This window comes from Syngnathus leptorhynchus, chromosome 3, assembly GCF_054491065.1.
Source record: "Syngnathus leptorhynchus isolate UIUO chromosome 3, UIUO_Slep, whole genome shotgun sequence".
Taxonomy (NCBI): Eukaryota; Metazoa; Chordata; class Actinopteri; order Syngnathiformes; family Syngnathidae; genus Syngnathus; species Syngnathus leptorhynchus.
This window is the reverse complement of record NC_141197.1, coordinates 12176171-12200357: the sequence shown is the minus strand read 5'-3', so window position 1 is coordinate 12200357 and position 24187 is coordinate 12176171. Positions and strand designations below refer to the sequence as shown.

The window sequence follows — 24187 nt, the reverse complement described above, 5'->3', positions numbered from 1 at the left end:
TTAATCAGCTTCATATAAGATGGGCATTTGACCAAGTGAATACATTTTTAATTAAATTTGAAATCTTATGTTATCACTTTTTCCTACATCTTCCTACATCTTTTCATAAACTTGTAAACCAAGATGCAGTAGTACCTGAAACACAAAATGGATGATTGGGTGCATGTTTGCAAGCAACACAGATCACAAAGAATCGTTATACTTCTGACCTGCAATTTACAAACATCTGATTGCAACAGCTTTGGAGGAACTCAGCATGAGGGTCATTTTTGTGTATTATGTGCAGCATAGGAGTATTCATGAATTGTCACTCAATGCTGCTGGCACTTCCCTGGAGAACTTGTCCTAGTTCAAGGCCACTAACGTGCATTAAAGGCATGGTTTTGAGGAGCAGCGCCTCGGCTGATCTTCATCTTTGGTTTAACGCGTTTGATTATTCCACATTCTCCTGTCCACTGACGAGACACAAATTAGGGCTGAACGATGAATCAAATTCAAATGAACACATTATAATGTAGTATCATGCAACAAAGGCTGAGCGAGAGAGAGAGAGAGAGAGAGAGAGAGAGAGAGAGAGAGAGAGAGAGAGAGAGAGAGAGAGAGAGAGAGAGAGAGAGAGAGAGAGAGAGAGAGAGAGAGAGAGAGAGAGAGAGAGAGAGAGAGAGAGAGAGAGAGAGACAGAGAGAGACCCTGAGCTGCAATTAGTTTCTGTTTCAAATCATTCAGCCCTAATTAAAAACAAATAAAATGTCAGGTATGCAAACATGTCTTTGGGTAATAGCGTCGGTCACCGCTGCGTATTGGCCTGCTAATATAAAACTACTTGGGAGACAAGTGCTAATCTTTATCTACACTAACAAGAAAAAAAGATGTGGCACTAGATTCAACTACATTCTGTACTCAGTAGTACAAAGCTTCTCACAAAAATAGAAATTTTCAGGAAGTTCAACTTGACGTCATTCATTAAGATTCTTCACTTTCATCCCTGATTATTTAACACTCGCGATGTGTTACTCCAACCACTCTTTATGGATTGGCATCCTCTAACCTGAGAAATTCTGAGAGTCGAGATGCGTCCACACTAAGGCCAATTATTAGGCGGCTCAGTACCCGCATGCCACTGTCGGCGCTGGTATCAAGCTGTTTGAGCATTTATTCCACATCTTCTCCTACAGTTTAAAGTCCACACAGCAGTGAGCAATGAGTAAAACAATTCAGTCTACTTATCGGATAAATATTCAAATGGATTCTCATTATCCGACACCCGACTAGTGTTTTGAAGAATGAAAGCAGTGGGAAAAAAATGCTCAAACTCTTTTATGGCAAGTTATTTGAGCAATTGTTGGTATCCAGCTTGAGGTGCATGTACTCAAGCTTCTTCTCCACTTGTTCGATAACGTTAAATGTGACTATTTCCTACAAGTGATGTTTTTATTTGATCTCCTGCAAGATTGCCCATAAGCCTGAAAGTGGCTCTCAAGTACGGGGATATGGAGGAAATGCTCAAATAGCTGGCCATACACTTGCTGCGTGTCCACTGACACAAACAGGAGGTAGACGTAGAAGACAATACAAAAAAAAAAGAATCACATAAGCGTGGGAGGTCTCAGCTACTGGCATAGAGATACATTCATAGCAAATCTATTAGGCAATTACGCACAGCTTACTTAGTACTGAGAAGATACCCTGTCAGTTCACCATGTACATAACACGACATGATTTTTCAAATTTTGTTCCCTGAGTTTAAGAAAGCCGACAAAATATCAAATTAACGGGAGGTAGTATAAAAACAGGAACAGCAAGGGCAGCTGCATATTAACATCAACAAACAATATTATATATGACTTGCTTCCATGCCATCACTCAATAATGAATTAGAAAACACTTGTTAATACTGGCTCATGACCTCCCGCGGCCACGGCCACACCTGAGGAGACATGTATGTTTTGCTTCCAGCGCGAGAAAGGAATGGAAGCGGCACTGCCCTTATATTCCAGTGAATAAGAAAAGAAAAAAAAAATCCAGACGAAATGGGATGACAATGAGGAAAATAAAAAAATCATCAGGAAGTATCACAGGTTATGTAAAGCTGCATAACACAGTGGTTATTAAATATACAGCCGAGGTTTGGCTCGCAAGCGAACCGAGGTAGATAATCAGCGAAAAGGACTTCCCTTTCACTCCAGTGATAAACTCTCTTAAATAAAGTTTGGTTCTTTAACATTCATGGTGGGTGAGATTTTTTTAAATGACATACAAAACAAATAAAGAGAATATTTAAAAAAAAATTGAAAAGAAAATGCCTGCTGACAAAAAAATTGTCAAAATGGAGCAGGCTTGAACATGAAGATTAAAAAAAATGGTCTCTCACACATACACACACACACGCACGCACGCACACACACACACGCACACGCACACACAGGGAATGCATATACACGCACACATAATACACTTACACAACCTCACACACTGATAGCAAAGGCCGAGCACTTTGGGCTTCCCAATGACAGCGGAGCTCCTCAACAGACTCCACCAACCTCAAAGTCCGACTGACCATCCTGTGCGAGATGACGCATTTCTATTTCTTCCTCACCACCACCGCTGTCCTCCGCCGTCAGAGACGGCTGGCGGCTGTTCGGACCAGACGACAGATCGGTCATGACTGTCCCGTTTTGCGAGTAGCGACCGGAGTCGCTGCTGGAGGAGCCTTCCGAATCTCCGGCTCCCCCCAGCAGAGACTGCAGGGAGACGGGATGCTCTTCGGGGTCTGACAGTTCCTTATTGTAGGTCAGTACGGTGGAGCCTGGCTGATAGGAGGTGGGCCCGAGTCTCATCTTCTGCAATATACAGAGCAAATGTTCCACATTGATACGCCCTAATTATTGTGAGAAATCATGAACATTCGGGTTGTGCATCTCCAATAAAAATCCTCGACAAATCAACAATGGTATGTAGTATAATAGTAGAACCATTGGATTCGGTTCAATTCGTGTGTTTCAATATATTCAAGTTTATGAGTGAAGCAATTCGCTTCAGTTTGACTCATGCACTCATCTTTTAAATTGAAACCAATTTTCCCATTCAAATTGTTTTTTTTGTTATATTCCATTATTAACACGATCACTATGGTCACATAAATAGAATTATTCCCGATTCCTTAAATCTAATTGAGATGCTGCGATACATTGACAGATCACCATTCCACTTTTAAAATGCTTGATTTAAACTATTTACTTACCTGCATCTCCTTAACATTCTTGTTGCCATGACTACTGAAGGAAAACCATTTGCTTTTCTTCTCAGAACTAGGCTGAACTGGACCAAGGGAATTGATGATGAGATTTGTTCCACCCTGCGACAGCAGACAAAATAAGCATAAGGGTCCTATGAAAAGATACATCTCTTACCTAGTAGCGATAAACATTGGAATGAAAAACGGATGACTGGATGATTCACGCAGCGGTACGTTCTGCGTTAAGCACCTTGCTATCGATGAAATGATTCTGGCTCATCACGGCTACGCTCACGTCGGTGTTCTCAGCCGGGTCATCTGAGTCGGGGCTTTCTCCAGAGGAGGCGGATGGGCTCCTTCCTTCTCTGTGGACTTTAACACCTGATGGGTTCCTAGAGACAACGGACAAGCAAGATAAAACTGACTGAAGCGTGGATACCAAACAAGTAATATTTTGTGGTACCTGTATTTGCCTCTGCAAAGTATGACAAAAGCACAGATGATGATGCACGTGAGTGCGATGGAGACCCCCACAGTGATGCCTGTCATTGACGTTTGGTCCAGGTGGTAGAAGCCATTGGAAAAGACTGTAAAAACCAAGATGAAGAAGTCAGAATGTTCCTCGGGGCTCTATGCTGGCTATTTGTTTCCACCTTGCTTGTTTGATGAACCAGTTAGTCTGCATTAATACAAATGGAGTGAAACTTTACAGGGGTGGGGATTTTGGTTTGATTTGATCATGTTCAACTTCAGCTCTTTAAATAACTCAAAAATGAAGCTCTTTGTATTCTATCATGGCCACCTTTGGCAAGTATTTTGTAATTCCTTGTTATTTACAGGAAGGATTTACAAGTTGGATCAAATTTGTTTCATACTAGAGCCAATAATTTCAAACAAATTTAACAGCAAACAAGGGCAAAATTAAATACTATAATAGTCTTAATTTCTGGATGGCATTTCAAATCTTGTCACACTCCTATGGAGCAAATGACTGCCAATTTAGGTTTTAAGAGATTACGCCCTCTGCTGACCAAACGTAAGTATTACATTTCATTGTAAGTGGATGAAGCTTTCTCTTCTGGATGGAAAAACACTTTGTTTAGCAATTCCAAGTTTTACCAAAGTACGCATTGTGTGGAAGGAGCGATATTGTTTGAATGACTATGGTCACATTAATGAGAAGAACTGGTAAAACTGCAAAGATGGAACAATCATAAACATCTTAGAAACGATAGCCGATGCTTAAGGCCAGGAAAATTAAATAAGCCTTTACATTATAAAAGAGTGGACATGAAATGAAACAATGACTGACCATTGGAGCTTGTGGAGCCTCGTGAGAGCCGTGGGTCGTTGCCGGAGGAGGGATTTGTTCGCACCGTCAGCTCCACCATGTGAGAGAAAGGCCCATCGCCCATGTTGTTGGACGCCTTCACTTTTACCAGGTAGAACTGGCCGGCCTTCAAGTTCTCCAGCAGCGCCATGGTGATGCTCCCTGTCGGCCAAACCCATTGCTCTTATTTTTGTTTTGTTTTCATCACAATGTTGACACATTCATTTGTTGAATGACAGAAGAAAAAATGACACATTACTGAAATATAAAAATCTTGTAGGGTAGCAAAGTGGTGTGATCACAAAACGCACTGACCGAGCAAATAAGTAAAAAAAAAAAAAAAAAAAGCCATTAACCACAAGTGATAATATACACTAAGTCTTCAGTGGATCATCACAATCTAAGACCCGTGGAAGAGTTTTGTCCAATTATCTGTCTCCCTCTCTCTCTCTTTCCACATACACGCATACTGACCTTCTTTTTGCACCACCTGCCATTCCCCGGTGAGCCACTCATTTCTGGAGGCATACAAGATTGTGTAGTGTGTGACTGAAAGGTTGGCTTCCTCCGGGGGCTTCCATGACACCAGGGCCGTGTCCTCCTCGATCAAAGTCACCTTGATGCTGGTGGGAGGGAGCGTGGGAGCTGGGATAGATGGGAGACAAGACAAGTCAAGTCAATCCAGGTGCCTAAACTTGTCCGGCTTCCAATATGTTGTCATTTCACCCCCTCATAATTGATGTAATCCTAATGTGCATGTTATCGAAAAAGTAGATGTGGTAACCATTAGATCACTGCAAGTTGCATACAAAGCATTGATATGTGCTCAATGACAAATTTAAGATTCAATGATGACATTGTATTAGTGATTTGTACATGAAAAGGCACTGACCCTTAGGGAAAGTGCTCTGGTAGACCACAGGACTCCATGGACTGGATAGCTGGTCAATATGAAGCCGGATAGCAAATTCATACTTGGTGTTAGCCTGCAGATCTCGCACTAAAAGGCTTTGCTCATTCCTAAATAAAAGATAGAGAGATAAAAAAACATAAGCCTGATGCATACATGAACTCAAGGCTTCTAACATGTTTGGAGAATAAGCTCTTACGTCTGCAGGTAGAGCACCAGGGAGGCGTTCTGCAAGCCGACGGGGTTGCAGCGGACAGTGTAGTTGACTGCGTGGCTGGAGGTGAAAGCTGGTCGGCCCCAGTGAAGAAAAATGCTTGACGAACTGTTGGTCTGCGCGTGCACGTTGTGTGGAGGCGGCGGAGGCGGCACGAGGCGATCCCGAACAGCTGAGAAATAAGAGGAGTGTAAGATTGGTTGGCGTTGGCATCGTGACGACATGTAGATCGGAAGGTAAAATACAGTCAACCTCTGCTAATAACGTGGTTTGAAAGTGTGTTCTAAGAAGTTCAAATATGCATGAGGGCTTCTTACAAAAACATGTTGACATCTTTTTTTTTCAGTGTTGTTGACACATGAAGTGGTTTTCATTTGTAAACTTACAGACACATCCAGGGGTGCTGATAGTCTGATCTGCCTGGTAGCCATCTCCAAGGAAATTGTAAGCCAGAAACTTCACATGGTACTTCTTTCGTGGGTCTACATTTCAAGAGAAAGAAAATGCCAAAATTCAAAACACGGGTATCAGTTGTAGACACTGATAAAAGAAAAGTTCTGCTTGTGATCACTGAAAAGTACCTTTTCACCCTGACTGAACTGAGTGGCCAATGTGGGCTTTGAATGGGATGATGTGGTGGGACTGAGAGCAATGGACAGATGCTTTCACTATAAGACTGAGTGGATCCATCACCCTGACACCCAGCTTTTGAATGCAAAAAAGTATTTTCTCCTGCCCAGGTCACCGCCCAGTGGACATTTCTATTCACAGTCACAACTCGGGGTGGAGGGGTGGCGACCGGACTAACAAAACCTCCTGAGAAGGTCACTGGGGGTGGTCAACAGCAGTTGTGAGCCACAGTGACCTTAAGAACCCTGGTCATGTGATCAAATCCAATTCAAATCCATTGTTTATGTCAAACTTAAAATTCACAAAGGTATAGAGTTTGATCTATACTATCTATTCTATCTATCAAGACTATATATCTAGCTATGGAGTGGAAAATATTGAAATAAGTAATGTAAGAAATGTTAAGTGCTTCTAAAAACAAACATAGAACTGTGTGATATTGTACTTTCTAAAAAAAACATACAGAAATGACATGAATATAATTTAAAGAATTTTTTTTGCCACATTCATTTCTTGGCCATTGAGCAGCTCCTGGTGTCATTCTTGACCACAAGAGGGCAGTACAATAAAGACATACAGTAAGCGAGCTCAGCAAGCTCTGAAGAAGCCTTATCATGATTATTTGAATCAGGATGTTGGATGAGGGAGATGTAAAAGATGCAGGACAGCGGCCCTTGTTTTTGGACACTGTACATGAGCCAGTCTCAGGTTTATACTCGCAAGTCAAAGCACAGAAAATAGGCAAGGTTGCTCGTATTTCAAGGCCAATACTTCTTATACAAAGCTATAGTCACAACTATTGTGCACGTGTACCTATTTTTGTGATCAGTTACATGTATCATGTTAAAAATGACCAGAGTAAGCAGAGAAAAAAAAAGTTGTGTGCATGAGGGTGGAGATGTTTAAGAGGGGGAGGAGTAGGCTTTCCTTCCACCCCCCACACAGGCCAGTGGAGTTGCACTGGAGCCGGACCAAGGCCAGGGGGTCAGCCTGAGATAAAACTCTGGAAAACTCAGGTCACGGGTGTGGAATATGAGAAGAACCTCACAGGCATGCTTATTAGTTCCCCTAAATTTGCCATCATACTCTGCATGAAATTACAAACTGAGATTGTCAAACTCAAACACCTGACTGAAAATTTAACTTTGACTCCTCTGTGTCCACCTCAAAAGAGAAGCCTTACGTGCATCTCAATACAAAGGAACTGGCTTAATTATGTCACAGAGGATCTTTGACAGAGTGGGTGGGAGCTTTTTTTGAGGGGAGTGGGGGGTTAGGAGGCGTAAGCTGTGACATCTGGGCTCTGACCTTTGACATAGAATCCGGGCAAGCTAAATCCTGCAAAAGGAGGGGGTATAGGGCTTTTTGGAAAGGGGGTGGGGTGGGGTAGGGAGGGGTTGGCTGTGGGGGTCAAGCACAGGAAGTGAGTGGAAAAACAGGCCAATACTACTGAGTGTCAAATTAAAATGAACTGATTGAAATGATGAAGGAACTGTGTGTGGTTAATTATGGTTACAGTTTGTTGCTATGTTTTAGTACAGCCAATCTTCCAAAAACGTGTCCTGAGTCAGTTCACTGCCAAAGTACAACTCAACTCACTACACATTGAAAGGAATGGGAATGCCATTAGTCCATTTCAACAAAGATTTGTCGCTCTTCACAGAGGATAACTTATACGTATATCTCTGAGACTACTGTCGTCTGTTGCTGCACCGTTTGTGTTCCGTTGCCTAAATCGACCTAAATGTAATTTGTTAATGTTTCCAGTAAAGCAGACTTTAAAGCTTCGATTAAAAAAACGCTGCTTGTCGTGAGTTGAATCGCGTTCACTGCCACGCCGTATCTCAAATATTTGCACCCAAGTCAAAGGAAAATAGGTTTGAATGACATGAAAAACTCGTAAGTCTTGACACACGTTTCTCCAGGCACCAATGCAATTAAAAACAATTCCCTTTTTCTAAACAATAACATTTCACAATAAAAAATGTCACTCCCAATCAATAGGCACCAAAGGACCAAATAAATATTGCTTCGAATTGAAACAATTCATTGGCTACTCAATCCAATAGGATTAAATTATTCATACACCTAGATCACAACAAATTTTTTCATTAGAATACTGGATTCTTTAGTCGCGAGAGATGCCTTGAGTAAAGAATTTTCCTGTCCTTCCCACTGGTGTAAATCTCTCACGGCTTGACTTCCATAAATCATGCTGTTTGTATTGAAGGGCATATTTAGGCCATTAGTGGTCACTCTTTTCTTCTTTTTTTTTTTTACCTCCAAAATGCAGATCCCATTGGCCTCTGAGGTTTTGTTCTGCCCTGCGAAAGGCCCCCCAGGCCGTAAGCAAGCCTGGCCTGAACAGGGGTCGTAAATGTCAACTCCCCAAATGAGCCCTCACCCCAGCATCTATCATCCCGTCCCCCGCATCCTCACTCTCACCCTAGCGCACACAAAACAAACACAAATGCCAGAGCACTAAAGTAATTTCAAGAATATTATGCATCTTGCATATTGGGGTTGCATTACTGTAGAGCTTCTCAATTATTTTCTTTTATGCCCCCCCCCCCAGGAAGAAGAAAATATTTCACCACCACCCCCCGAACTCTCCTCAGTGACTAGAAATAATATAATTTGTCTATAAAATAATTACAAGTACAATTAAGCCTAATGAATTAAATAAGCCTAATTAACATGCCCCCTCCCATCCCCAGCATCGCACTTCAAGCCCACCGGGGAGACTCGCCCGACTATTTGATAAGCACTGTATTAACACAATAAACAAATGTGTTGTTGTGAGACACGGAGTCACATGACGTGCCTGGTACCACAAGGTATGAATTATTTGAGCACTTCTCACGGTCCAGGCAAAGGACACAGTCCACAAACACATACGAGGAAAAGGTCACACCTTTTACACCCGAGCGGAACCTCCGGAACACATTCCTGTCCCTCCCGGTGGGCTTTCAATCATTTGGGACTGTCATTTTCGACTTTACCAGACAGCTCAGAGCACGCCCTTGTGCAGCCATACACACAGAGCTGAGTCAGCAACGTCCACTTTGGTCACAGCTGAGCATTCCAAAATCAATGTTATTGACAACAGAAAGACAGGACAAATAGATGGATTGGAAATGCCATTTACAGTACAAGAATATTCAAATGATAAAGATCTTCCCGTCTTCAGGAAAATGAATTTGGAGCGTTTGTTAAGGACTTCATGCATATCTGCTTACATTGCAGCCGTGATATGTGGTGAAGCCTAAAAAAAAAAAAACATGATGCTCTGGTCTTATTTGTATCCACTCTCATCGAGTGGGTAAAAAACACACACCGCACAATATAACTTCAGGCACACCAAAAGAGGACCCACCAAAAATGGTGTGTGAAAGGAACCTCAAAAATGGAAATGAAAGCCATTGAACAGTTGTGGATGCTGATTGATTCTGCCGTGCAAAGGATCCGTAGAGGGCGTTCAAAGTTTATGAACTCCACAACATGAAGAATTCATGCCTCTAAGCAATGCTATCACAATTGAACCCTAACCACCATGAAAACAAGCTAGTCAATTTCCCTATTGTGCGACTAATAAAGGTTATCTTGGAACTTTAAAGATGTTAATGGATACTCCCTGCAGCCCAGCAGGACTTTCACTGGCACAGTTTGTATTGTTGCCTCACAGGAGGCCAGATGCTGCGTTTTCCATATCAGTCACGAGAAAAGAATCACAATACACATACAGTACTCCTATCATGTCTGAACACAATACTTGAAGGTCCTCATAGAATTATTATCCATCTCTCCATTTTGCAGAGTGGATTATCCATCATTGCTTGTCCAATCAAATTTTGGGGGTTTGGCTGTTTGATATGTGTGCTAAATGAACTTTTAAAAAGTTGGGTTTTCCTTAACGCATGGAAACACACCGATTGTTTGGCCTACAGCTCGGCCGGTGAGGGGCCACGTTGCTTTCAAGCCTCGGCTAATAAACCAGCTTTGTGACTTTGAAAGCCAAACACAATGAGAGGCTTTGATGTTAGCAACACTGCTCACAGTGGCAATAAAAGCCACAGTAAATCTGTCCCCGCTCTTCAAAACGCCACCAAGGCGCTCCTTTGGAAACGAGGAATCCTTATTTAGTTCAAACTTTGGTTTGATGTCAATTTAAGTTCACAGAGTGGCTTAATGATTATCAGCATTTATTTCCACACAGTTGAGGTATTTTATTCAAAGCATTCAATCTGACAAGTGAAAAAAAAAAATCTATATTGTCAACACTGTAATGAAAGAAAGTAAAAGTGACACCTCAGCTACCATTTTTTCTATTTTAGTTTGCAGTAACGCAGGCAGTAGGACAAACTCAAAAGCAAAGAGCCACATGAAATGCTGCACAGTTTTTGCACCGCAGGCAATTTATTGCGCCTGCTCGTTTCTCTTGGATGCTATAGAAGCATCACACGGCCTGATTTACAAGTCAGCTGTTAGCCACCTGGTTGACCCCCTCCGGCCACAGATGGTCAGTTGTCCACTGCATTGCGTGAGACCTCTCCCAAACAAAAAAAAACGCCAGAATGAATGTGAGTGACCTCAAGGGCCAGAAGAGCTGTGATGTGCTCCCAACACTATCCAGCAGCTGCTGAAAAGACACACACAACACAAACGCACACACACGCAGTCCGTCCGGCAAGGAGGTCACAGAAGTGGGATGAGGTCCCGTTTTGTTCTGAACAAAGGTTAAGCCTATTTATCAGAAAAATACAGCTCGCCTGCCATAAAATATGCAAAAACAAGCTTCTGCATGGAAGGATTGCGGACTTTTGAGGCCACATCATGTTGCATTGGTTAATGATGGTGACAAATAACAGATGATGTAGGAACACTATTGATTTGTGGAAAAAAAGAATTTACCATCATTTCAAATTGACCATATTTGGACATAAGCCCTGACAGCATCAATGTGTACTTATGTCAAATGAAATTATTCCGATAAACTTACCGAGGCCTCCAATTGTATGTGAGCGGTCCGAGGCACGCAGCTGAAGCGGGGTGCTCTCAGGTTGGCTCTCCTCGTGGTAGAACAGCTTGTAGCCTTGCACGCTGGCTGAATTTCTCGGTGCCAGCAGCCAGCGCACCAAAATTGTCGTGCAGTTTAAAGGCTCCAAATGCAGCTCAGGAGAAAGAGGAACTGTAGGGGGGTGGAGGGGTGTTTAATCATCAGAAAAAGGATTACAACATATTTTCCAAACAATCATAAGGTTAGCTGTTTTTATTTTTATATTCTATATATTTATTACAGCTGTATTTATTCAATATCCTTAATATCCAGCTTGGTGCACAGTACGCTATTTTTACGAGTAGCACAATTCCGCACACCCAAAGGACGACTATCGCACGTCAGAAATATAATGTCTTTCTTGTAATGTACAATGTTAATTAGTACAATTTTACGTCACTACTTACTAGTAGTGCTAGTGGCAAACAGTTGTCAACCAGTCAATGTCTTAACCTCAATCATAATATGAAGTTGTTCAACTAGTATGCCACATGGATCTTAAGCGAGCTATCAGGTAAAAATCTCAAACGGCTTTCCATGCTGTCAATTTTTTTTCTTGGCAGGAAGCTACACTCCCCGCAGGAAGCTGTTTCTAGTCAGAGGAGTCGTCTTTGAAAAGCGAAACTCATTTGATGTTTACCAGCTGCTCCACACTTAATCCACAGCAGGCACGACCTCCCTGACGACAGAGGGAGCGATTTCACACATTCTTATTTTAGGAATGTTAGCAGACACCTGAATTTCAACAGAAGACACACAGCAAAGAGAATCCCACAACTGCCCCCGACTCTTGTACCACCACCTCAAAGCTTCGAAATGGCCATCATCTACTCTTGTCTTTCCCACCCGGAGGGCTGAGTGGCTCCCTTTATGACCCATGACTGAAACCCTTCCAATGTTACTGAAAGCGCAGGGCAAAGGTCAGCGAGTAACAAACGCAATGCCTTAACAGGATTATTGGCAAAACTCGAAGCAGTTAGACTGAGAGGAGGAATTCAAGGTTGGTGCCTTTGCCACCAGTGTGCAAAAATATCAAACAGATAGATAGACACTTAGATTTGATGCATTGACACAAAAAAGTTAGGAAAATAGGAAAAAAGTGGATTTGTTCAAGTGATCGATACACTGTTTGTACAATATTCTTGTCTTATGAATTGGTCCTTCTAAATATAGATTGTATGTGTTAAAATGTGTTTGTTATATTATATGAAAGTTGCATAAATGCTATCGAAAAAAGGCTATTTGGTACGACCGTGTTCACCTTGAGCACTGGATGCCTTTGGGGTGCGGTGGGAGGTCCAGGCCGACTGCTCACCCCACCCAACGCTTGTGGCGGCAGCAATTCGCAGGAGGTAGATGGTGTCAGGCTGCAGGTTTTCCAGGAGGTACTGCGTCTTCTGTGCCAGCAGCTCAATTTGAGAGGCTAAGCTCTCAGTACTCGTTCGGTACCACAAACGGTAGGCAGAGACTCGGCCCCGGCTCAGCTTGGCGGGGAGGGGTTGCCATGACACCTGAATGTCGGCGGGGCTGTGGCTGGTGAGGCTGAGCTCGGGAGCGCGGAGGGGAACTGTGAACAAACAAGACAAGAGCGATCAACTTTGGGGGCCAGGATATCAAATGAAGTTCTCCAAGAATCCAAAAGAATGTGATATTATCACTAACACAGCCATAAATAAGCTTGTGTACACAATCAGACAAACACAGGCAGGAGAGATACTCGACCCCCACCCCACCTTTACGTCAACAACACCAACCATACTCATTAACCGCAATAAAACATCTTGTAAAGAAACTACTAACTTGTTTTAATATGGTAAAGTTTGTGATTGCTAAACGACTCACCATCCTCGAGCGTGTGCTGGAACATGTGGTCGGACATGCGACTGGCTCCCATGGGCATGTAAGCCACAACATAGAAGGTGTAGTTACGAGCTGGCTCCAGGTCATCAATAATATAGCGAGTGGTATCGTTTCCAATAACAATCTGGTACTCTTCGTTGTTTAGTCCTGGACAAATGAGAACATTTACGAGTAGCTAAGGGTCAAGTGTCACCATTTTTAAAAAAGTTACTGCACTCTTCAAAATCAAAATGAACCAATGAAATAATAGTTGTTACATTTTTGAAAGGTCCGGGGTTATAATAGTTTTGTATTTTCATTAAAGTTCATTTTTATTTCATGTTATCTTAACGACATTTCAATAACTACATTTCCACATCCTAGTTTCTGTAATTTAAGGAATTTAAATAATATTGCAGCCAATTTATTTGTGTTGCGTGGCAAAACTGAATTCATTCAAGATCTGCTAAACAAAGTACTTTTTCTGAAAATTCCTTCCACTGAATGCCTCTTTCAAGCTTTCCTGAAAAGAGTAACAAAGTCTGCTCGCCTTTTTAATTCATACCCTAACCCTCTGACCAGCTTCCCAGGATATGCACTTTTGGATACTCCAGCACACAGGCTAATTAGTTTGGTCTTTATAGAGACTCTATTTAGTGCGAGCACTTGCAGCCTCAGGTGCAGGGCTGACTGTGTGCCACACTGACATGACAGCTATTCTCACATCCTGTTGAGATGTCACGGCATCTACTAAATCACAATAAGTATAACCAGATGGCCGTATTTAACAATAACCACTTCAAATTTCTTTTTTTTTCTTTTTTTATCCAGCTGGCGTTCCTTTTCCTCTGTTGCATTCTGTACATTTCACCTCACTAACTGAAGTCAGTGGAATTATAATTAAGTGCAGCTCTTGAATGAACAAGTTGGTTTTTTTTTTTTCTATAGGTGCAACATTGTTCCATTCTGACTTTTGTTGTCACTAGCAAGAGTTCCCAGGAAGTCTGAAAGTAAATTCTGCTGCCACATTGCAATCCTTGTGAGTTGTTTTCCCTTCTTCCTGAATGTTATCAGTCAAAGAGGGACCGGGGTTCTTGAAACGTCATTGCACTTTTGCTCTAAAAGGGCTCTAATCCTGTTTGTCAAGATAAGGAGGTTTTTCCTCTTTCTTTCTGAGCTTTTCTTTGACTGACCTTTTGTCGACCAAGCATAACAACTGCACATGGTCAGCTACCGCGTGTGATTTAAAGACGTACAGTCAAAGGCAGAATTTACTTTCCCATCATATGAGTTTATCCGATGATATAAATGTGACATAATAATAAGAAAGTCACTGGATGCACAATGGGTGAATGTCGCCGTGAGCAGCTATCTATCCAAATTCCTTCACTCACCTTCAGCCTTCATGTAGTGCACAGAGTATGCAATAACTTTATCAGCGTTATACAGCGGCCTGTCCCAAGCCAGCAAGATGGCCGAGCTCGACACGGTGTCCGCTCGGATATTTCGCGGAGCGCTGGGACGGTCCTCCGACATGACCACGATGAGCCTCGCCATGGCGAGCACCGAGCCCTGCTCGTTCTCAGCCTGGCACTGATAGATGGCATCGTCCTCAGGAATGATTTGGTTAATGACCAGTTTGCTGTGGCACAGACACATACACCCAGTTGATCATGTAGTTGATCTCTCAATTCCTTAATTACCTTTAACGAGTATTGACGGTTAAAGAGCTAGACCCAAAAAAGAAATAAAAAAAAAAGAAACACCTTTAGCGTGCTATTTTGATGTCAATTATTCACAATTAAAACATATGTTAGCTTCTCCCACATGCTGTTAAACTTAAATGAAATATAAATATTAAATATATACACTAATATTAAAAGAACTATACCTACCTGTTGTACATCTTGATTCGACCATTGGAGTGAACTCTCTCTCCATTTTTGAGCCAGGTGATTTGAGGCGTTGGAAACCCCTCAGCTTGGCACACAAAGCGAGCCGTGCCAGCACGTGGACGCGTCAGGCTCTCCGGCCACTCCACCAAAGAAGGCGGTGCTGCGTGGCAAGTGAAATTACATTTTAGAAACAGATTTGCGTCCACCATGCTTCATTCTTTAAAAAAAAAAAAAAGAGGTTGACTTGGAGAAATATGTCGATAGTATTTTGGCAAAGTGAACAAGAGGTGTGGTCATTTGTTGCCATAAACAAGCTGAGAGGAAGTTATTTGTCATGGCACAAATTAAAAAATGCAGGATAATCAGCGTTAGTGGTAATCGGTCGCAATGACAACGTTCAGGTACAATACAGCATAAACATAAACGTGTGCATCTTTACCAAGTACGGTAACGTTGGCCACTGCGACGGTAAAGTTTCGTGTCCCGGGAGTGGTGGCTCTGCACACGTAGACTCCTTTGTGCTGGGGCTTGATGTCCGTAATGATGAGATTGCCATTTCCCAGCACTTTGGTGTGGTATACATCAATAGATTTGCTGTCTGCTCGACTCCAGGAGATGATAGGGCGGGGGTTGCCTGTGGCCATGCACTCCAAAGTGGCGCTCTGATGCGCCGACACAGAGATGTTCTGCGGCCCAGCTATGATGCGTGGCCTCTGGGGAAGCCGGGGGCTGGGAGCTGCAACACGGGGACGGAAGCATGTGGCAAATGCAATACGACAACGGTGAGCCGTATATTTGGTATCGACCACAACTGTACCACATATATTTCAGAATATTTTTTGATCGCATAAAAAAAAAATCATACATTTAAATAAAATGCATCGCAGTCATTAGGGATGCTCATTATTAAATATATTTAACATGCCGAGATCACAATACTAGATCTTGCGAGTGGAACGGTTTTGCTCTGACTAACCAATTAAGGATGGAAAAAAATCTGATGTTATTGTTGTCCATCCAGCCCAGGAGGTCAATTTTGAAAAAAAAAAAATATAAAACACAATCATTCTTAATGTAGTAACATCCAGTACTTACATAGACCAACATCACTGATTCTGAAAGCCATGGGCAAATTAGATTTCACGCTAACACAGAGGCTGAAATCTTAATGGACCAAAAAAAAAAAAGTGACTTCCACAAACTAGATTAGAAGAAGGGCAGCAAACAGAAATGCAAAAGTGAATGCACATGATTGTGTGTTGGGACCCACCAGCGATAACGGTAAGCATGGCCTCCGTGCTCCGTCGCCGGTTCGCAATGTTAGTGGCGACGCAGCGGTAATTACCGCTATCTGAGCGTTGTACGTCATGAATCTGAAGAGCGCCACTGGGCAGGACAGTGATTCTGGATGACACAAAGGTAAGAAATATAAGATAATACTCGCAGCATTGCAAAACTAACCCTGCTGTCCAGGAAGCAGGAGAAAAATAAATAGCACGAAGTTGGAGTGAGAACATCCGAGTGCATACCTTTCAGTGGCGAGGGGTAATGTAAGCCGATTGAATTCCCAAGTGATGATGGGAGGAGGGTGCGCGCTGATTTTGCAGGAAAATCTGGCAACCGAGCCTTCGGTTGCCACAGTGGAAGTTGGCTGGATTGTAAATGATGAAATACCTGGAGCAGAACAGAGACAAACATGACTTTTTTTTTTTAACGTATCCGAAAACAAAATCCGCTATAACAAATGTTTTATTGGCATTTCTGGCATTATTGTGGAAGGATTTAAGTAGTCTTGGCCTAGAATAAAATGCTCTACAATGACAGAGGGTATCTCTGGTCTGTTGAAGCACTAAAAGTCACAAGGTCACAAAGGGCTTCCATCCCCCACAAGCCTCAGGTCAGGCATTAAGGAGCCTCTTGTACCTCATTAGTCACCATGTTTGTCAATCCCAAGTAAGTAAAATGATGTTTTAAATAAAATAATTAATAAGTCTACTAGATTGCCCCTGGTAGGTGACATGGTGTCAATGAATGAGAGTGTCGGGTTGGCTAGCTGTTAATGGACTAACATGTAAACTAGTTTGCATGATGAGTGACTCTTGTAAGGCTCTGGTCCTTTTTTTGGGGGGGGGCAACCAGTGTCATGTTTAATCAGATTAGTTCTGAGCTGTCGCTTCTGTGTTGTAAGATCCACTGTGGCCGCTGGATGTCAAAACACAACTGGGCAATGGCACCCCCCCCCCCCCCCCACACACACACACACACACTTCTTCACATACTGCCACATGTTCTGACCGGAGGGCATAGGAGATGAGCAGCACTGATCCTCTGCTTTCCTTCTCAGGAAAATCATGACGGATTGACAAACAGCAGGGTGATGATTGATTATTGACCAATTACTGAGTCAAGGTGAAAAATCAATAATTGTATGGCCGTACTCACAGCTGAGATTGGACCGCTGACCTCAAGACTTTGGATGGTGATGTTTTACCAAAGGCCATCTAATGTGTGCATTCATTTATCACGGGTAACACATCCCTATCGATGGAGATTATATTCATACTTGTCTTATTTTTGTTTTGACCGATCATTTGTTTTTTTCCCCCCCAAACAATTGGAAGCAGAATAGATACTACGTGAGCCCATTCCACAAAAGCAAAAAGAAGCTGACCATCTGCCCTAGCCAGCAAGCTAACCTCTGACTTCTGACCTCCTCAAATCCCGCCTAGCACCCAGCTCAGGCAAGAGCTATGCATGGCCAAGCCAGCCTTCTCTCAGCCTGAATTTGTCAAAAAACACAGTGCAGCATTTCCTACATAATATGGAAATGAACTATTAAATGGTAACAAATTTGGCTTGTATCGTAATTAAAAAAAAACATTCTGCATAAGCTTTGAAGGTTGATGGAACTTTTGTGTGCTGTTCCTTGCAACAGATGCAGCAAACGGGGGGTCAGTGCACAGGTCAAGCCCAAACAAAGGTTCCCTTACAAATACCAGGAATTAGTTCAGCCACTCTGCTATGGTTACTGCATCTTTGGTCTATACAGCTAACCACTTCTCTCAAACTATGTAGCCATTATAAAAGAGCAGCACATTCTGTGACCAAAGTACAATATGATGGAATTGCTCTAAATGTTGCCATTGGTTGTTTTGCCAAATAAAAAAGAGACAGTAAAGAAATAAACTGGTGTTATGAAATGTGATTACAGTGGACCCCTGCATTTCTGTAACTTAACTAGTACATGGATGCTTCCAATAATGCTCTCCTATCCCAACTTAACTCGCCCCGAGGGTTCAACGGGTGGACATTATAATTGATCACCTCATTCATTAGACCGCATGCGAAAAGAATCACCCGTGAAAAATAAATCCCTCCCACAAAGCACCACTAAAAAAAAAAAAAAGTTTGAAAATTACCCTTGTCACAGCTGACATCAGTCGCTGCAGTTCTATTGATTTGGGTCACTAATTAATTGAAGAAAAGAGGCCTTAACAACACGTGGTGGTTCCCAAGAAAGAAAGCCTCCCTGATAAGCGGGAGGAGAAGAATGCAAAGCTGAAAAAACAGCAACAAATCAATCAGCAGCAGGCTGGCGGCGGATGTGCTGCTCCTCTACACAGCCTGCAGGACAGTCAAGTGACCACTGGCCTGACTGCACAAAGAACTATTCCCATGAGCGGCATGACCCCCCGAGAGCGCACATCCCCCACCTTCTGCCTCTTATCTCGTCTCCAAAGTTTCCCAGTCATTCAACACTAGCCTTCTCAGTGATTGCATTGTCTTTAATCTCCAAAATAAAGGTCAATGTGTAAACAGGAACGGATTGTTTAACAGCACCTTTGAGATATCTCCGGGAATAAGACAAACTAGCACCTGGACAATTTCACAGAATGCAAAACATGGCTATCGACGTAACTGTGGAACTTTAAGTATCATTGGACGGAAGATTAGGGAACTGGGTTCTCCACTGAACAATTTAGGGAGACCTTTGACCTCGGCGCTCGTCATTGAGGGAAACCATGGTAACCTTTCGGGTCCAGCAGAGGAGGAAAAACAAGATTCCTAGCTTTCGTTGTCTAACTTAAGGCCACTTCATTCATTTATGCCACAGCTTGCACGCTGCAAAGTTTGCTCTGGTCCTGTTAGTGTTCCTCCACCAATATAAATCCTTAGCAACTATGAATAACAGCATGTGACGTTTAATCCATTAAAACAAGGCCGACAAAGGCAGCACAATAAAAAAGACACTTGTGAGGACAGCTTGCCACGCTGGTATTCCGGGAGGCCGCTGACTCCTTTAAAAACACTGCTTAGGTTTTTTTTACAAGCTACAAGGCCTAATATAAGACTAGTGCCCATAACGATTGAAATATACTAGCACCTTGACAATAACAAGCGTGTCATTTCACATTTTCTAACAGATCAGGACAAAAGAAAAGTGGTCAGAGGCAAATTGCAGGGGTACCACACTAATGGTACCTTTTGGGACTCTACTGGAATCCAGTCAGTACCTTGAAATAAAGTACCGTGTAAAAAGTACAGAACTGTTGTTTTAATAACCTTTATCATAGCCGGTATTTTGACAAATAAAATGTAGTGTTCAGACACTATATCATGGTTGAAAGTTGTTTTTTGGGGTTTGCATGCTTTAAGCGCAGTACCACATTGTGCCACAACATCCCAGGTGGATGGAAAATGCATCAAAGGCACAGGAGAAGATTCGTGTGCCTTTTACACCTAACCCAACAAGTTGTAAGTGCTTTCACACAGTCAACAGCCAGCAATCGGATAATTAGATCACAATATCAACGGCGTCGTCCTCAGAGAGGAAGAACGGAATGGCAGGTGTTAAACTCAAACCCCCATCTTTGGCCATGATGGAATACACTGTCCATGTTAAAGGTGTTATACGATCTCTCAAGGGAGAAAATTGAGTAGAGAAAAGAGACCGCACTAACTTTAACAGCCGGTGTGCTACAGTTGTTAGCAATTACATTAACTAAGGTTCTATTCTATAAAAATTTTAATTGGGCAAGATCCTGCTTGAACATTTTCCACTTTGAACTACTGTATAGTTATTTTTTGTTGTTGTTGTTTTTTAACTCTGACCAGTGTTGTTGTCAGCGTATTCTCAAGATTTGTTTGTTTGCATTTACAGCATCCTTATAATGACAGGATGTTCGCAACGGAGTTGTACAAGTAGCCTGAGAGATGTTAATTTATTGTCACAGAAAGTAAACTTGAGCTTAAAAGCCATAAAAGGTCAAAACAGCAAACCAAGCTATGAGCTAAAATCCCCCATTAACCTGAAGTCTATTGACAAAAATCACATGACGTGGCTAGTGTGTCACATTCCACTTCATCAGGGCCAAATCCCTTCTCACCTTTGTGCCCTAGTGACCGTCACATTGTTAAACTAGTACCACCACAGCACAAACAACATGTACACTTAAAATCAATGCCTGATCCTTCCTTCCTTTAACTGATCTAATTAGCCTCGCTGGGGTTGAACAGCTCCTGTGGTTCTGCCCACTGATATCAAAACAGAACTTTTCTTTTGGGAACCTATTGGGAATAATGATGGAAAAGAGTGAGGGTGAACAAGCTTTTCAGTTTGTCACTCTGTGGCCAAGGGAGCACGCAGGAAGAACAATTGTGGAAAGCCTGCGGTCGCAACTGACCTGCAATAAAGTTTGGTCATTTAAGCTGGTGGTACAGGGACACAGCAAATCACATTCGTGTGTGTGTGTGTGTGTGTGTGTGTGTGTGTGTGTGTGTGTGTGTGTGTGTGTGTGTGCACCCCCCCCCATTACTGCCATGTCCTTCAACTGAGCATTTCCCAGGTATGTGCAAATTTTATGAGCTTCCAGATAGACCCTCAAGTAGGCCTAAGTGTCGTTTTAAAACAAACTAGCAACGCTTACAAGCTGCTCTTATGTTTATTATTAACTCAATACACTTTTTTTTTTAAATGGGACGACAGCTGCACTAGGAAACGATAGTTGCATTAGCAGAACCAGAGGTTTTGTACATATTTACATTTTACATGATTATTGTGTGTGCTGTTTGTGTTTGGATGGTCGTACAGAAGCTGCGTTTTGATTTGTTAATAAATGGAAATTCAGTGACCAATGCTTGCGCAATCTATGTCAGATGTTGTAATATGTTAGCCTTACCACAAATGAGATATTGTGTCACGATACTACGTACATGGAACACACACTGTGACCTGTGTGTGTGTGTGTGTTAACTAAGGCTCATTTCCAGATGCAACAGTTTTTTAGTCAGAAATGGCATCAGCCAAAACATTCGTTTGTTTTCTTGATTTGATCATTGACCGACTAGTCGACTAATCTTGGTAGCCCTACTTATAAGAATTCCAAAGTTGTCTCTTTAATGGGCAGAATTGTCATACAGTAGAGGGAAACCCTTAAGTAAATCACCATTGTTCTACTACTGCCAAATTAGCTACACAATCATCATAAGACGTTTTCCTTCATTTCACTGAACACGAATTCTAAGAGGACATAAAATAATGTCAAATGTGTGAAATGTGACAGCAAATCTTCTGTTTGATTGGTGGGAAGAGGAGGAGAGAGACGTCCGACACCTCTGCCTGGACATTGTCCCTCCTCCCCCCAACAGGGAGAACACATTCCAAAAGAACAATTCGACCAATGATCAGGGTGCAATAACATGAAAGCCCGGGCCAGTGAATAGGGGTCATCTGCTCCTTAGCTTTGGGAGGTGGTATCATGGACAGCGCTGCTCCTTCATTAACACACCAATGGACACGTCCCCCTTTCAAACCGTATCTTTCTTTTCCCCACCATGGCTACCCTGAATTCTGTAGACAACTGTGCTGCAAAAATAACTTGTTAAATCTCTTGTGCAAATAAATAGGGCTGAATTATTAATCGAATATAAATTGATATGGAAATGGTCATTTTTTTTCAAGTTTTTTTGAACAATTATGAAAAAAATCCCTGCTTCATTTCCGTCAATTGGTAGGCAGGTTCGTTTAGTTAGTTAGCTAGTTAGTTAGCTAGTTAGTTAGTTAGTTGGTTAGTTAGTTAGCTAGTTAGTTAGTTGGTTAATTAGAACACAGAGCCTGATTCCAATGTCCTACTCACTTGCGATTGTCAGCCGGGCCCTTTGGCTGAGGATGGCTCCATACTTGTTTTGGGCAAGGCACTGATAGAAGCCCTCATCTGATTTGTCTCCTCGTCTGCTCTCCACTTCGGAAATGTAAAGGGAACTGTTGGAGAGCAGGTACACCCGCTCGTTTTCCACCACTTTGGCGCCGTTTTTCAGCCATTGGACGTCGATGGGCGTTTCTCCATGTGCCTGACAGTCCAGAATGACGGCTTCTTTGCGCATGAGCGTCACATCGTGGGGCTCCTTGATGAAAAATAACTCACTGAAGCAAAAAACACCTGAAAAAGATAGTTAAAACATGTCAGCGGTAGTTGCATAATTTCAGTGTAGTACCAGGTTGACCCACAACTGGGGGGGGGCGCTAAGCTCTAGAAACGCAGTAAAAATTAAGAGCAGGAAAGAGGGAGAGAAGGTCTCCTATTAAACTACAGTCAATGTCCCTGCAGAGCAGAGAGAATATATTACTGGGGGGATGTTGTTGTATGCTTTATATATGTTGCTGCTCTGCTAGTGTTAAAGTAGCAGTTGTTTGAGGGGTTCATAATCATTACAATGTATTGCAATAAACAGCATGTACAAGCGTTGTTTTAAAACTATTGTAATTAAAATACAAACAAATGTCACATCATATTTGTTTACAAATTTTACATACATTCTTTGACCGAGACTGAAAACTTCTAGTTATAAGCTAAAAAAAACATCCATCAGCTATCCAAACAATGAGAAAAATGTAAACAGCACAACATTGATGTCTTTGATAATAACCAAGCCCCCCCCCCAAACACCTTGTTCAACACTCCATTTATAAAGTAAACCTTTTGTAAATTAAGCCCAATGTCAACAATACTTAAGTATTCACTAATGTACCTTGTACATTATTGTAACGTTTTTGATGATTTCAAATCTGCCCTCTATTTATGTACTGTTGACTATTCCAAAGATATAGATGCGTTGAAATGCAAAATGACTTTTTGAATGACAGCACATTTTTCAGAATCTGACACTGTTATTTTGTGTTCTTTTTACTAGTCAAGTCAAGTCAGTTATTTCCTATAAAATAAAAGTACACGACTTCTTTAAAAGATTAATATTTCAAGTTTATTTTCAACACACAGTTGATGCTGAGGTCGCCAATCGTCCCCTGAACTAGCAGCACTCTTGTGATGTCACTGCTCATGTGCTGACTGACCTGGAAAAGGCTTAATAATAATAATAATAATAATAATAATAATAATAATTTAAAAAAAACGCTCAATGACAAAGAGCTCCAAACTTACCTGAGATGGGAAGAAAAGCGGCAAAGAACAGCAAACGCTGATATATTTTCCTTTTGACAAGCGCCATTTACGTGAATTGTCCTTGCATGCTAACTAGTTTGTCAGAGCGACTTCCTCCGAATGAACCGCGGTGGCACGCTGACTGACTGAGTGGCCGACTGGCCGGCCTCCCGGGATTTCTGAGTGGAAGCTTGGGGGAGTGTGATCCACCCTCCACGGGACCGCATTATTATCAATCCCGGCTCCCCATTACGAAAGTTTCCAGAGTATGGCGGCATCTAGCGGTAGATGTATACATTGCAACTGCATCAAACACTTTTTGTCTCATTGTGGCACCTTAAAAAGACACAAAATAAATGATGTGCATTTAAGGTCTATGTTCTAATATGCACTTTGTCCTCCTTTGGCATAGAACAACTACATGATGAAGCAGTTTGGTGCTACTTGTAGGCCTACTAATAGTTGTTATCAAATCCTTAACATGTAATTTCCTACTAGTGCAACAAAGTTTCACAAGAGATAGAGAGAGGCTGCCCATGAATCATGAATGATTTGTGCTAAAAGAAAAAAAAAACATTTCCAACACTTGCAGTTGAAACCATAAACATACTACAAACAATGCCTCCAAAACACTTACATG

At 42.1% G+C, this 24187-nt stretch overlaps 1 protein-coding gene across 1 annotated transcript; it reads right to left on the bottom strand.

Annotated features, from left to right (window-relative positions):
• Positions 1 to 657: 657 nt before the first annotated feature.
• On the bottom strand, positions 658 to 23686 carry prtga (protogenin homolog a (Gallus gallus)). The gene is given in 20 exon segments (XM_085908473.1): positions 658 to 2536; positions 2538 to 2840; positions 3242 to 3355; positions 3486 to 3627; positions 3699 to 3822; positions 4548 to 4727; positions 5040 to 5210; positions 5458 to 5585; positions 5675 to 5861; positions 6076 to 6171; positions 11319 to 11507; positions 12637 to 12942; positions 13218 to 13382; positions 14609 to 14856; positions 15110 to 15269; positions 15549 to 15845; positions 16380 to 16513; positions 16639 to 16783; positions 22246 to 22548; positions 23548 to 23686. Coding segments are annotated over 20 exon segments (3540 nt in total). The 5' UTR covers positions 23615 to 23686; the 3' UTR covers positions 658 to 2455.
• Between the last annotated feature and the right edge of the window lie 501 nt (positions 23687 to 24187).